This window comes from Euphorbia lathyris, chromosome 1 (genome assembly GCF_963576675.1).
Source record: "Euphorbia lathyris chromosome 1, ddEupLath1.1, whole genome shotgun sequence".
NCBI classification, from domain to species: domain Eukaryota; kingdom Viridiplantae; phylum Streptophyta; class Magnoliopsida; order Malpighiales; family Euphorbiaceae; genus Euphorbia; species Euphorbia lathyris.
This window is the reverse complement of record NC_088910.1, coordinates 101038991-101053286: the sequence shown is the minus strand read 5'-3', so window position 1 is coordinate 101053286 and position 14296 is coordinate 101038991. Positions and strand designations below refer to the sequence as shown.

Here is a 14296-nt window from a genome sequence, read left to right as displayed (position 1 = left end):
TAACTCTCAACCAAACAAATTCTTAAGGTGTGACATGACTTAAGGAAGTCAAAACTACAAACTGGATTGAGGAAGATAGTCTTCTACTTTTTTCTTTCTTTCTTTCTAGCTCCCTACTCATGGAATTTTTCACAAATCTCTTCAGATTTAACTTCATCTTTTAGTATAGAATTAAAATCAACAATATTTTCTTTACCTGAATCCCTCCATACATTAGTTAATATTGAGAAAGCAGCATTTTAATTTATATAGTTTCCTCAGACGTACAAGGTTTCCATTTCCTCTTTTATTCCCCATTTTTAGATTGTTGTTTCAACTTCCACTATCAAAGAAAATAAAAGTTTATTTTCTTTATCATTAAGAATTGTATGTACCGAATGAGTTAGTTGAATATAATTAGAGATTCTGAATATTTGATTTATTACCTCGTCAGAATTCCTTTCGAAAATTATCAAGTAATTTGTTGTTAAAAAATGGCAATATGACTTCGGGTAAACCTTTTTAGATGACAAAAACTAGACAGAAGCAGTCTATTCAGCACCAAACCAAAAACATTTTGAAACGTAGAGACTCTTTCTCAACACAACACAATAAAAAAGTAACCATACAAACAAGCAAACCAATCAATCACAAGTAATTATGTTTCCATGTTATTCACCACTCATTGCTTATTCGACTAAACTTCTAAGTCCAACAGATATTTTGGTGATTAAACATCAATTGAACCACCATACACAGAATAATATTAAGAACAAAAAAAAGGACAGATGATGCGCGCCTCATATCGTCTCCAGGGCAATTAAAAGACTTCAAACCAGAGCTTCGATTTGTCTTTGCCTATATTGCCTCCAGGGCTTGAAGTACATCAGCCTTCAAATCCTCAAAGTCTTCAACTCCAAAGCTAAATCTAACCAAGTTATCTTTAATCCCGTAACTCTCCCGCTGTGGTTGTGTAAGATCCCTACCAAAATTCACGCATCGAACAATAATTAATAAGATAACAAATATCCATTCACCTATTCAAACAGCATCTACACCCTCCCAGCAAAATGCACAAAATAGTGTGAGTTTGACATTCTCCAAAGGAGATTGAACAACCTATGGCACTTCAAAGACAGATGAGCCCAGAGGGAATGAAAATCATAAACCGTAATCAGAGAAAATAAAAGTACTGCAAACACATAAATAAATAAGAAAATACAGCTTACCAGTAAGACATTATAGCTGGCTGATCCACTATGCTTTCACAGCCCCCAAAAGATGGGGCAATATATGGAATTTTCAATGAATCTACAAATTTTATGGTGGTCGCCAAGTCTCCATCCACCTGCATCATTAAATAAATTACGAACCTTAAAACTTTTCTTCACATGAATGCGGAGCACAAGCAAAAAAAAATGTTTTACATGCACCACTGGCTTTCAACGTAATCCAATGTACTCACCTCAAAACTCACCACCCCACCGAAGCCAGTCATTTGCTTCTTGGCAATGTGATGTTCAGGATGACTACGCAAGCCTGGATAATAAACGCGCTTCACCTGTCAACATCATTATAACAATTCTCATCATGAAGGATATGATAACTTTTGCCATCGCAAAGAAGACCAAGTATACGATTTATCTCAATATATTTTCATATCATTTAAACCTTTCCAATAGGATTACCAGAAGATTCAAGAATGGAACATAGCCTGTTGTTGCAGAAGGTAAGCAGTCAATACATGAATGGAAAATTATACTTCACAATGTATAAAGATGCTTATATGAGCATCTATAGATTTAACTAAGCACAATCCTCAAAGATGAATGGAGAATACAAAGATATTTTCTTCATTCCAGTCATTGGGGAGAGATTTCATGCTTTCTGAGACAGTAAAATCTCAGAATAAGATAACCATGGCTCTGCTCATGGTGAGCATGAGGGACTACAGGTGCTTCACGCTAAAGGTTCTTTTATGAAGAGTCCTTAAGAAACACAGGGCAGTTTAAGTGACCAAAAAATAATATATGTTTCACCAAATGAAGGAAAAGGATATTAAGAAAAAGGTATGCATACCTTAGGATGTGCCTCTAAAATTTCGGCCATCCTTAATGCTGTTGAATTCTGTTGCTGTACACGAAGATGCAATGTCTTCATGCCTCGGATGATCAGATATGCAGCATTCTGTTGCATTTTTGGCAAGGATATGAGTGCAATTTGCAAGTAAACGATCATGCAAAAATCTAGTCTAAAGACCAACCAACAAATCATTCTAGAGCATAGTAAGTCCAAATACCAATATGTAATCTCAAGCCTAGAACCTTATAATATCTGCAATGTAATGTGAAGCCTGATATATAAATAAAAATAACTCACCGGGTTGAGGGTACCACCCAAAACATGATGCAGATTACGAACTTCTGAAACTAACTTCGTGGAACCACTAACACAACCTGCAAGGACCTGGAATAGATATGTGCACTTAATGTTTTGCTTTGTGAACTGATGGTATCATTTGACTAATGAGTTAACCAACAGGCTCAAACTCACATCATTGTGGCCACCAATGAACTTTGTTGCAGAATGCACAACAAGATCAGCACCAAGAGCAAGCGCCTTCTGATTGAGAGGCGTTGCAAAGGTACCATCAATGCAAACTAATACTCCTTTCTTGTGGCAGAGCTCTGAAACCAACTTAATGTCAACACATCTGAGGAAAGGATTGGTAGGAGACTCAGTAAAAAAGAGAGAAACCTGCACCGATGTAGGTTGAGTCAACTTAGAACAAAGTATCACCAGAGCAAGCCTATGAAGGGAGCTTTAGAAAACATAGTGATCCATTATTGCTACTCACTTTGTTATTATCAAGGGCTGATTCAAGACCTTCCATATCTGAAGGGTCAATCACGGTGGCCTGCATAATCAATGATAATCAACCCCATAAACAGAAATTCAAATTATAAATCCATGTCTCTGAGTATCTAGATAAGACAAATCCCCAGCCAAGTAGAGATTCCAATATCATAATTTTACAAAAACAGAGCAACAATCTTTGAAACATACAGATTAGAAAGCATATTAGCTTCACACACACAGCCAAGAAAAAAGAAAAAGGAAAAAAAAAAGTAAAAGTAAAAGTAAAAAATTACACAAAACTTCAAGGTGTTTCACACAAGCATTACAGTGGGAACTTAGAACAAAATGACAAATTAGATATGTGCTCATCTAAAAAAAGAGTAAAACAACACGAAAAGAAAAAATTTAGGCATTGGACATCATCCTCAATGTATCAAAAACAGTGAAAACACACCCGCAAATGCTTAAGTTAAATGATCAAACTTTTCAGACCTTACACCATCACTTACAATACAAACAAGAAAAGCAACAATTGGACCTGGACATTATTGAGACTTTATATGTAAGGTATCAAAGGAAAAGATGGATTCTGCAACCTCAAGGAACATAATATTCAGCAAGCAATATGGAAAGGCAGGACCAGTACCGTGATCCCCATTTTAGGAAGAACAGTCTCAATGAATATCCTAGTCTTCCTATAGCAATCTGTGGTTGTCACAATATGTCCACCAGCCGGAACCAATGCAAGCAACAAGACAGTACTAGCACACATCCCGGATGCCATGATTAAAGTTGATTCTGCCCCCTCAAGTGCACTGCATTTAAATTTAAAAAAGAAAAAAAAACAGCAGTTTAATAACTATTGGTTCATAAGGGCAGGGAACACCATCAGGAGACAAACCTTATCTTCTCTTCTAAGACCACAGTGGTTGGATTTCCATAGCGGCCGTACTCAAAACTTGCATGGCGTTTCTCCTGCAATGAAGATCACGTATATAAATATAAAACAACACAATCTCTATACATTTAATAATCTGTTATCATTACCCCATCAGATAGGAGTGAAGCAATGGATCACTAAAGAACTGGATTTGTTGCTAAACGCTAACCTTGAAATCAATGAGTTCAGCAGTTTTCTTAAAAAAGTAGGCAGAAGTATTAACCACTGGAGTCGTAATTGCATCTGTAACTATACCGCGACCTAATCTCTCACCTGGAGTAACCAGAAACAGAATTACACACTGATTTACCATCACTGAAACTCTTATTAGCCATAAAAGATTTTATAAAAGGCACAAACGAAATTGCTCTCGAAAGAACAAGAGGAAATATTGAAGTTATGAGATGAAACTAACAAGACGCCAAACATAACTTTTTTTGTACAAAAGAAAGGAAACAAAGAAAACAACAGACATAAAAATAGAAAAGCTACACTAAGTAGTAACTAGTCTATGAAACGAAATCGATTTCTTCTTTATAAACCCCCATTAACTGTCTATCAATCAAGCTCCATGCTTTTTTAATATCAGCAAAACAATTCAAAATGCTCTCCTTAGGATTGGGAGGGATCTTATTAGGAGAATAAAATATAAGACGTATTCCTCCATTTCCATTTAAAACAAGAGATCACAAACAACCTCTTCCGATTAACCTAATTAGACATTACATAAAACATAACCTATAGAAAAAAGGAAAAATGAGAATGGAATATACCAGCATGAATAGATAAGCTCCCATCGGAACTCAAAAACGACGAGTATTTCAAATCGCTACTCAAATCCTCCAACTGTACACTTCCATTTTCATTAACCTCCTCCACCCCCGCTTCCTCATTGCCGGCAGTCAACTTGACCGGCTCAGCAGCGGGAATGGCGGAAGCGGCGGCGGCAGCTGCATTAGCCGCCGCCAAGGGAATACCGGCGGCGGAGTTGTTGGACCACGAAGCCGCAACGATTTGCGCGACGCCAATGTTGCTGCAGTTGCGGCGAGCCTTGGTGCTGAGCTGGCGAACGAAATTGGGGGGAAACCTCAAGATCAGAGATGGCATGCCTCCGCCAAGAAATGAGGTCGTTCCATTCACTCGGGTGGAGAATCGGCCGTGACTCGGCTGGTCCGTGCCCGATGGATCGGAACGGCACTCAAAGGAAGGGGATAAGGCGGCAGTGGCGGGAAATAATTTGGCACACGGACACGAAGACACGGCCATTTGCGAATCGGTGTCTCTCTCTTTCTGTTTCTGTGTGTAAACTGGGGTTTGATCTGGCTCTACCGGTATTCGTGTGGTCAAATCAGATTATTATAAGCGCGTTCCGATTGTCGTTTTTGCCATTGTGGTTAAGGTTGGCAGATTTTTTATTTCTTTCGGAACCATAGTTAGGTTAAACTTTTTTTTTTTTTCTAATGGATATAAAAGAGGCTAAACTATAATTGTTTTTTTAAAAAGAAAATGAATATTGCACAATGCAAAACAAAATCAGACCTTTAATCGGTCGGGTTAGGCTATGCTTACTTTGTGTGTTTTCACCATTGGATGAATTTTACACTTCATCATCCAATGGTGAAAAAACAAAGTTAGATTTACTTTGTCAAAAACAAAGTAAGGATAGAAGGCACCCTGATCGGTCCCTTGTTGACATAAATTGTAAGATTCGAGATGAGTGTCATGTCACTCCTTCATATCCAAACAGACAAGACAAAACACAATAGTTATTGAATTCCTAAGCCCTTTTCAAACAAAACCACAATCATGATCTAGATATAAGATTGATTAAAACTTAAGGAGAAAAAATATGAAAAAGAATTAAGTATATATTGTACGTAATTCAATAATTATTAATTTATATTTTCATTGGGCCCTTAAGGATTTAAATTTCACAAAGTACAGTTAAACCTCGATAAATGAATATCCGATAAAGTAATAACCTCGTTTATATAATAAATTCTTTCGGTCCCGACTTGGGCCAATGGACTAAAGTAATAACATCGCTAAATGCATTAAGTAATAAAAATATTTAAATCCTTAAGGGCCCAATGAAAATATAAATTAATAATTATTGAATTACGTACAATATATATAGAGAGACCAAAACTTTTCCATCAATCGACTAGAAGTCATTTCTTCTGAAAAAATGCATCTATAGTTGATTGTTTTTTCTTTCCGCCTAAACCAAAATGAACAACATCCTTAACTTTTTGTAGTGCAAACACAACTTCTGGTATATTTTGCCCATGTTGTAGCAAGTAGTTGTTTAAGGTGACCATTGCTTGAAAGACCTCTTTTGACGATACAGTTACGACAACGCAGCTATCATTTGGCTATGAATCATTTTCATCATCATTATTCATTATTGAGTGGATAATTTCTTCGTCTGTATGCATTTTACAATGAAAAATTATCTATAAAATAATAAACACTGATTTATCGATAAATGAATAATTTATTCATTTATCGATAAATAAATAATCTCGTTTAATGAATATTTTTTTTCGATCCCAAAGATATGCATTTATCGAGGTTTTACTGTATGTGTGTGAGCGTCCCGATCTTTTCTCAGAAAACCGGTTTAAAATGCAAAGTACACCGTCACTTATCGTTGTTTTATGACGCCACTTGATTCAGACCTTGCGAAGTCCATCCAAAGAAAGTACTTAGTCATTCAATCAATATTAGAAATTGCTATGCAACTAGGATGTAAGACTACACGATAGATAAAGTCATAGTTTATAAATTGCTCATGTTTGTTTTAAGCCATAGAGTGACTTAAACACTTTGTTATAAATACCCAGAGGCATAAAAGTCTCAACTATGAAAGATCAAAAAACTCTTTAATCAATATTATCATGTAGATAAGCAACGTTAATATCCATCCAAATTCATAAGGACAAAGACTCATATCAGTTCATACCTATTTCAAGTGAAAATAGAACCCACAATAGAGCATAAGGAACATTTTAATGAAGAAGACAATACTCGTTTTCAATCTATCACACATTAACTGAGAAGACAATAAATACCCTTTTAATGAAGAATATGAGTTTACCTGAGACATAATCACAACATTGCTAATATCCTTGCAAAAAAAACCTAATACTTCGATCAAGAAAAGCTAGATGAAGGAACAATATTTACAACACAAAAGGAGCAAGATCTACCTTTCTCAACATCACCCACAATAGCTTCACGAAGTATATTGCCAACAGCAAGGAATTCAAGTGTATCTAATAGAAAGGCCCAGCTATATCATAAATTTAAAATGCGAAATCAGTTCATATGTATGATAAAGACACGTCCTTTCCATTAGTAAATCTAATGATTATTACAGTTACCTATGATAAAGACTCAACCTTTTCATTGGTAAGTCGGACAATTAATACATCCTTATTCCAGCAACTGCTACTGCAAGAGTAAATATGATGATTATTACAGGTTCGATTAGGAAAAGCTGGATTAAGGAACAACAGAACTCTAACACATTGAGGAAGAGAACAAAATGAACTTACTATTTCTATGTTCAGAAACAGAGATTTGCATGGAGAAAGCTTCCATGGATTTATCCAAATAGAATGATGAAAGACCTAAACTCTGAACCACCGAGCAAAAGATATGAGCTGAAGACATCGAACTGAAGAAACCTAATTTACCCTGTAACTTTGGTTTATATATGAGCTGAAATGTTAATTAAAACGTTTGAGCGTGTTAAATTTGGGAGACGTAAAAATTGGTCGCGAAACTCATTTTCAATTGCCGCTTTTTTTTTGTTTTCAGACAACAACAACAGTTATATATACGTCGTGTCATCTGATGATTAAATACTTTTTCACTCAAGATCGCATTTTTTTAGATGACAGACGTCTGTCACCGTAACGCCTCATGCGATTTGATGTTGTTTATACTTAAGCTTTCAAATGACATAAATTTAATATAGTGTCGTGAAAAACATTTAGACGACACAAAAATAAATATCTATCTTATAATTTGTGTCATATGAAAAGAAAAATGGCGTAGTGTAAATAGATATATCAAATATATATATTATTAATTTATGTTGTGAAACTAAAATAATAGAAATAAAAAATATATTATCAAAGAAAACAATATTTTCAGTATCGATATAAGAAACATCGTAACAAAAATAATAAAGACGATGAAAACATTAAAAAAAATTGAGAATAAAAATGATTAGAATAAAATGGCTATTAGGTACATTTGGACAACTACAAAAGGCTATTATATATGTTTGAACAACTATAAGGGTTGTTACCGTCGTTTCGTAACTTGTTTTCATGATCAAGATTTTGGTCACCTGCAAACCCTCTCTGATGGTAAAGTCAGTTGATAATATGAGAGAATATCAAAGACTTAGAAAGTGTGTAAAGTAGTTAGAATTAGTTACCTCAACTCTGTTGTGGCTCAACTATTTATAGATAACGAAAAATAATATCTAAATATGTGGTAGCTCCTGATATGTCAGTGGATCCTATCTTTGCGTGTCACTGCATTTATGAACATAAGAAGCGTACACTTGGAGTCCATCGCTCTGATTGGTCCACATGTCCTTTGATATACCTTTTGACTGATTACCTTCGGTCATACTGAAATGACCGAAGGATGGCTTCGGTCAGCGTTTGAACTCAACCTAAAGGTTCTTTTTTATATTGTGTCGAGGTTTATCTAAATATCATAATTCATAGTGGACCCACTTGTTATGAGCCCAAATGAATTAATATTATAACAAGGGTTATTTAGTACATTTGAACAACTAGAAGAGAAAGGGATAGTTCATCAATTCAGTTGCCCATATACCTCTCAATATTGCAAGATCACCCATGTTCCATGCTTCTTTACCCTTACCTTCTTAGGCTAGTTGTGTATTACATGCTGCTTTTCTTATAAATTTGATGCCTACTCATTTTTTAGATAATGCAACACCACATTTCATGTTACATAAAAATGAACCAGGCTATTCTTTATTAAAAGTTTCTGGTTCATTAGTTTGTATTTGTAATTTGAAGCATAAAGGTAAATTTGAGCCAAACCTTGTTTATTCATGGGATATAAGCCAAATGTCAAAGAGTATAGATTGTATGATTTATTAACTAACACATACACTATTTCTAGATATGCCAAGTTTTTTTTAACATCTATAATTCCTTATGAAGTCAAATATAAAGATTTGTTTTCTGATTTTATTTCATTTCCTCAGTTAACATTATGATTCCACACAAGGACTAGCTTTAACAAGTAGTGAATTAAACTTTTTATCCTTAACTTCTATTAAAAATCATGAAATAGATAATGTTTCTACTAATACTCCTTCTAGAATTACAACTCTTTTACAGGAAACTCAATCTACTTTGTTGGATTCATTCCATGTTACACAAGAGGTAATGAGTTCTGGTGAGTCACCTTTTTCTCAATCAATTATGTTTGTTAGAAGATCACAGAGACGAAGCAAACACCTATGTATTTACATGATTTTCATTGTAATTAGGTGATTTCTTTACCTCAACAGTCTAATCATATTGTACATTCTTTACTCATGTTTTAAACTATGAAAAGCTATCTTTAGCATATAAGGGTCATATTTGCAACCTTGAAGTTATACCTGAGCTAAAAAATTTAAAAAGGAAGAAATACATGAATGAGAAAAGCTATGCAGATAAAAAACTTAAAACTTAACCACTTTGCCCGAAGGAAAGAAAACTATAAGATATATGTGAGTTTTTAAAGTCGAATTGAAAAGTGATGGCTCGTTAGAAAGGTATGAAGCAAGATTAGTTGCTAAGGGGTGCACACATGTTGAGGGATTAGATTACATTGATACTTTTTCTCCGGTTGTCAAATTAACCACAATTAGGCTATTTTTAGCTATTTCTACTATACATAATTGGAAGTTATATCAATGTGATGTAAATAATGCTTTTTTACATGGCTTCGTAAAAGAATAAGTTTATATGACTCCACCTCCAGGCTTATAATTACTTAGACCAATGTTAGTGTGTAAGCTTGAAAGTCCCTCTATAGACTTAAACAAGGAAGCAGCCAATGGTTTAGTCGATTATCTTTTTTTTTTAATTCAAAATGCATATAAGCAATCTCTTGTAAATAATTATCTTTTTACCAAGGTCCAAGATTGCAAACATACAGTATTGTCGATTTATGTAGATGACATTATATTAACTAGGACTGGCCATGTCACGTCCGTGTCTAAATTTCTAGAATTTATACCTTGATATTAGTATATGGTATAATTATTGGGTGTGTGATTTTTATTTGATGTTATAGGAAAAGTTTGGGGTTAAATTTATGGTTTTATGTGTAAATTAAAAGCTTAGAGTAATTTTTAAAAGATTATAGAAAGACGGAGGATCAAACGTGATATTTGTCAAATTTTTCTTAAATGTTCCAGAGTATAATGTGATATACTCGATCATCGTGATCAAATTCATTTCCTTTTCTTTTCCTTTTTCTTTCATATTTATCATCAGTTTTCTCTGAACCGTTTCTCCACCGTTTCTTTGATTTACGAAGATTCGACCGTCCGAATCACTTGAAATTGGAACCATAGCATCCTTATGCATAGATCTAAGTCCTAACCAAAGAGTTTTTGAGTTTCGGCAGTGTTTGGAGGGAAATGTCTTAGACAGAATTTAGAGGAGAATTGAACGGGTCTGTTTTCTTCAATTAGTGACCAAGGTAAGTAACTATCAACCATATTTTGAGTTTGATGTAAATAAATATATATATAATCAAAGAAATTTCAGAAATTGATATTTTAAGGTTATGCAGGAATTTGTAAAATTGTGATTTTTCCCGATCTTGCTTTTATTGTGAAATTATGGTTCAAATGAAGCTATTGATTATGCTTCTATGTGAATTTCAGATTTTACTTGATTATGTTGATTTAAGGCTTAATTTGGTTGATTTACATATGTACATATATGTTTTTGGTTTCAATATATATCTATATTGAACAAAATGAATTTGATGATTTCTTACGAATTGTTTTTGGATTGAGAAATCTGTTGCTGTTATTGTTATTATTTTGGGTTGAAGTCCAAAAATGATTTTTATGATACAAAAGGGCTAATTGAAGCCAAATGATTTATGATTATGAAATAGTTTGCAATTTGATTGTGAAAGGAAATTTGAGCACGTTATGATTTTATGATTTTATATCCATCGAGAGTTATCCGGATCGGTGGTTTTATATTTGAAGACCATGTTTAGTGAGGGACATGGCCTGTGTACACAGTCTGAAGACCTATTGGGTATGGCAAAGAAGTGTCGGGTAAGACCATATGGGATAGGCAATGTTAATAGACGTCTCGACTATATATGTGGTTATGGATTGATACTTAAGGGGAGAAACTCGAGGATGGATACAATGTTTTAAGTTCATTTGGATTATGTTTTCGGTTATGATTGATGTTGATATAAGGTTTTACGTTTGATTAAATACGAGTTGGTTTGATAAAACACTTATTTGATTACAATATTTTATAAGGTTTTGAACTCAAGAATGGATACAAGATTATATATTTTTATGGTTTTGGTTTACTACTTTGACTATATTATGAACTTACGTTTTGAGTATATTTTATAAGGTTTGGATTAAATCCCTTTATAAATATATATATGTAGCTATGTTAAATAAAGTTGGTTTTTATAGCTGATAATTTCTTACTGAGATTTTTGTCTCACCTTTTTTTAAATGTTTTTAATGTTTTTAGGTGAGAAAGTACAGGATATAGAGAAGGTTACCAACCGTTTAGGCGGTGTTTGGAAGTTGGCTGCTTATTGTGAGAATTATGGTTAGAACTTTGGTAGTTCAATTGTAATATAATGGCGTTGGATAATTTGGAGACTCTTAAGTATTGATTATGATCTTTCTATTTCATGCCCGATGCCGATTGAGGTCGTCTAGGGTCGGGTGTGGCAGGCCATGCAGAGATTGTTGATATTAAGCAATTGTTGGATACTGCATTCGAGATTAATGATTTTGGAGAACTCAAAACTTTTTAGGTCTTGAAGTTTCAAGGTCTAAAGAAGGACTTAACATTTCACAAAAAAGTACACTTTGGACTTGTTAGTAGATGTAGGTGTACATGCATCTAAACTGGTTTCTACAATGGATCCTACACTGAGATTGACAAAGGAAGAAGGAACACCATTGCAAGATCCAACTTCCTACATAAGCCTAATTGGTAGATTAATTTATCTATCAATGGATCCTACACTACGATTGACAAAGGAAGAAGGAACACCATTATAGGATCCAACTTTCTAGAAAAGGCTAATTGGTAGATTAATTTACAAGGCCAACCATTACCTTTGTTATACACACTTTGAGTCAATTTTTTATCAACTAATATACATCAGAAAGCTGCCATTCGCATTTTACATTACTTAAAGAAGGATTCATGTAAAGGCTTATTTTACTCAGCTCATACAACCATGAATCTATAGGCTTATTCTGATATTGATTTAGCTACTTGTCTGGATACAAGAAGAACAATTGCATGTTTTCGCATCTTTTTAGGAACCTCTTTGATCAGTTGAAAAAGTAAAAAACATCCAATAGTCTCCAAATCCTCAACAGAAGCAGAATACATGGCTCTCTCTTCAGGTACTACTGAATTGTAGTGGCTCATATACCTATTACGGAAGAAAATTTGTTGTCCCCTAATTCATGTCCCCTTCCCTGTCCCCCAACCAATTGTTGACATGTGTGAAATTATCCTAATCGGCTTTAACACATATTTAACTCTGTTAAGTATATTTAACTTAGATTAACCAGACTCTCTTAACAGCTATAGTTAATTTAACCATTTGCTCTCTCTTACTTCCGGTTCGACTTCCTCCCACTCTCCCTTTTTTGTCTGTTCTCATCCACTGTACCTTCAACTTTTCTCCCTTTTTCTTCAAACTATGAATTTCTGTATAGGAGGGTATTTTGTTTTTATTGGAAAAAACAAAAAACATCAGCAATTCGGAGTAGGATAATTGGCCAATATCTCACCGAGTGGTGTAGGTTTGCTCAGCTCCGCCGCATGCGGATAAATTCAGGCAAGGAGATGATGCCTCTTGCCGGGAAAACATTGCTCATGAGTTGATAAATTCAGGCAATGAGATGATATATCTTGCTCTTGCTGGGAAAACATTTCTCACGGGTTGATTTCAATTCATAGATATATAATTTTTTTTGCAATTGTTGGTGATACATAAAGGTTATGTTTTAATTTCTTAAAAAATCATGTTTTTATTCTCTTTAATTCTTTTATTTAGTGATGTCTGTCTAAAATTTATGAAAAGGTCATTAGTTCATTCTCTAAAATTGGAAAAATAAATATTGAAAGCATGAGGGTGGGATTAAAGAGAAGAGAGAGAGAGAGAGCAGAAAAGAGTCAAATGGGAAGATAGAAATAAACGTGTTTAGATTTAACGAAAACTATTAAAGGATTATATAGTTAACCCAAGTTAAATATTGTTAACAGAGTTGAATAAGTGGTGAAGCTGATTAGGATAATTTGACACATGTCAATAATTGGTTGGGGGACATGGAAGATAACATGAATTAGGAGACAACATATTTTCTTCCACCTATTACAAGCTTTACAGATCTCACATCTTCAATCCATTCTATTGTTTTATAATTATGCTTCAGTTTTACATATTATTAAGAATTATACCTTTCATGAACGCACAAAACATATAGAATTAGATTGTTATTTTGAGCGTGATTTTTTTTTTGCTGAGATTATTAAACCTTTAGGCATATTTTTTGTTTTCCAAATAGCAGATATTTTTAACTAAACTTTATCAACTAGGTCCTTTATGACATTATTATACAAATTGGGTGTTAGATCAACATGCACTCTAACTTGAGGGGAGCAATAAGGGTTATATTTGTAAATTATTAGTGCGAGGGTAGATTACTAACACTACAAAAAAAAATGGCTTTTAGTAAGGGGAAAAATGGTTATTAAAAGTCCAAATACCCTTAGTAAAAGCTTTTAATAGGTGGAAAAGCCCCTTATGGGCCCCTTGTTAAACGTTGCCTTGCTAATTGTTTTTAATAACGGAAATGAGACCGCTTATTATTAAACTTACAATAATGGAAAATCTACCATTATTAAAAAACGTTTGTAATAATTAAATATCCACTTATTAAAACTAATTATAATAAGACAAAAAACACTTATTAAAAACCAATTTAGATGTCCAAAAGCCCTTGTTATAAACTAATTATAATAATTAAAAACCCTTATTAAAATATATTATTAATAATGAACGAATCCCTTATTAAAACATATTTATAATAATGCTCTTGTTAAATCATCATTTTTTACAATTAAAAACGTCTTTAGCACAAAATATATAATAATAAAAAGTGGTTTGTTAAATCATCATTTTTCACAATTAAAACATATCCTAACACAAATTAACCATAAAAAG

General features: G+C 33.7%; 1 protein-coding gene across 1 annotated transcript; it reads right to left on the bottom strand.

Annotated features, from left to right (window-relative positions):
* Window positions 1-607: 607 nt before the first annotated feature.
* On the bottom strand, window positions 608-5117 carry LOC136209040 (cystathionine gamma-synthase 1, chloroplastic). The gene is made up of 11 exons (XM_066000391.1): window positions 4552-5117; window positions 3948-4051; window positions 3740-3813; window positions 3485-3653; window positions 2837-2896; window positions 2533-2736; window positions 2359-2445; window positions 2059-2166; window positions 1445-1540; window positions 1209-1327; window positions 608-961 (listed from the first exon to the last, which is right to left on the bottom strand). Exons 1-11 carry the CDS (start codon window positions 5042-5044, stop codon window positions 838-840), a joined length of 1638 nt encoding a protein of 545 aa, XP_065856463.1. The 5' UTR covers window positions 5045-5117; the 3' UTR covers window positions 608-837.
* Window positions 5118-14296: the final 9179 nt, after the last annotated feature.

Bases quoted from the DNA above. Each gene is read 5' to 3' on its own strand.
- LOC136209040 (XM_066000391.1), bottom strand. From the start codon at position 5,044: ATGGCCGTGTCTTCGTGTCCGTGTGCCAAATTATTTCCCGCCACTGCC. The intron at 4,052-4,551 runs GTATATTCCATT...TGGTTACTCCAG, and splicing joins GAGCTTATCTATTCATGCTG to GTGAGAGATTAGGTCGCGGT. The intron at 1,328-1,444 runs GTGAGTACATTG...TTAATGATGCAG, and splicing joins GTGGGGTGGTGAGTTTTGAG to GTGGATGGAGACTTGGCGAC.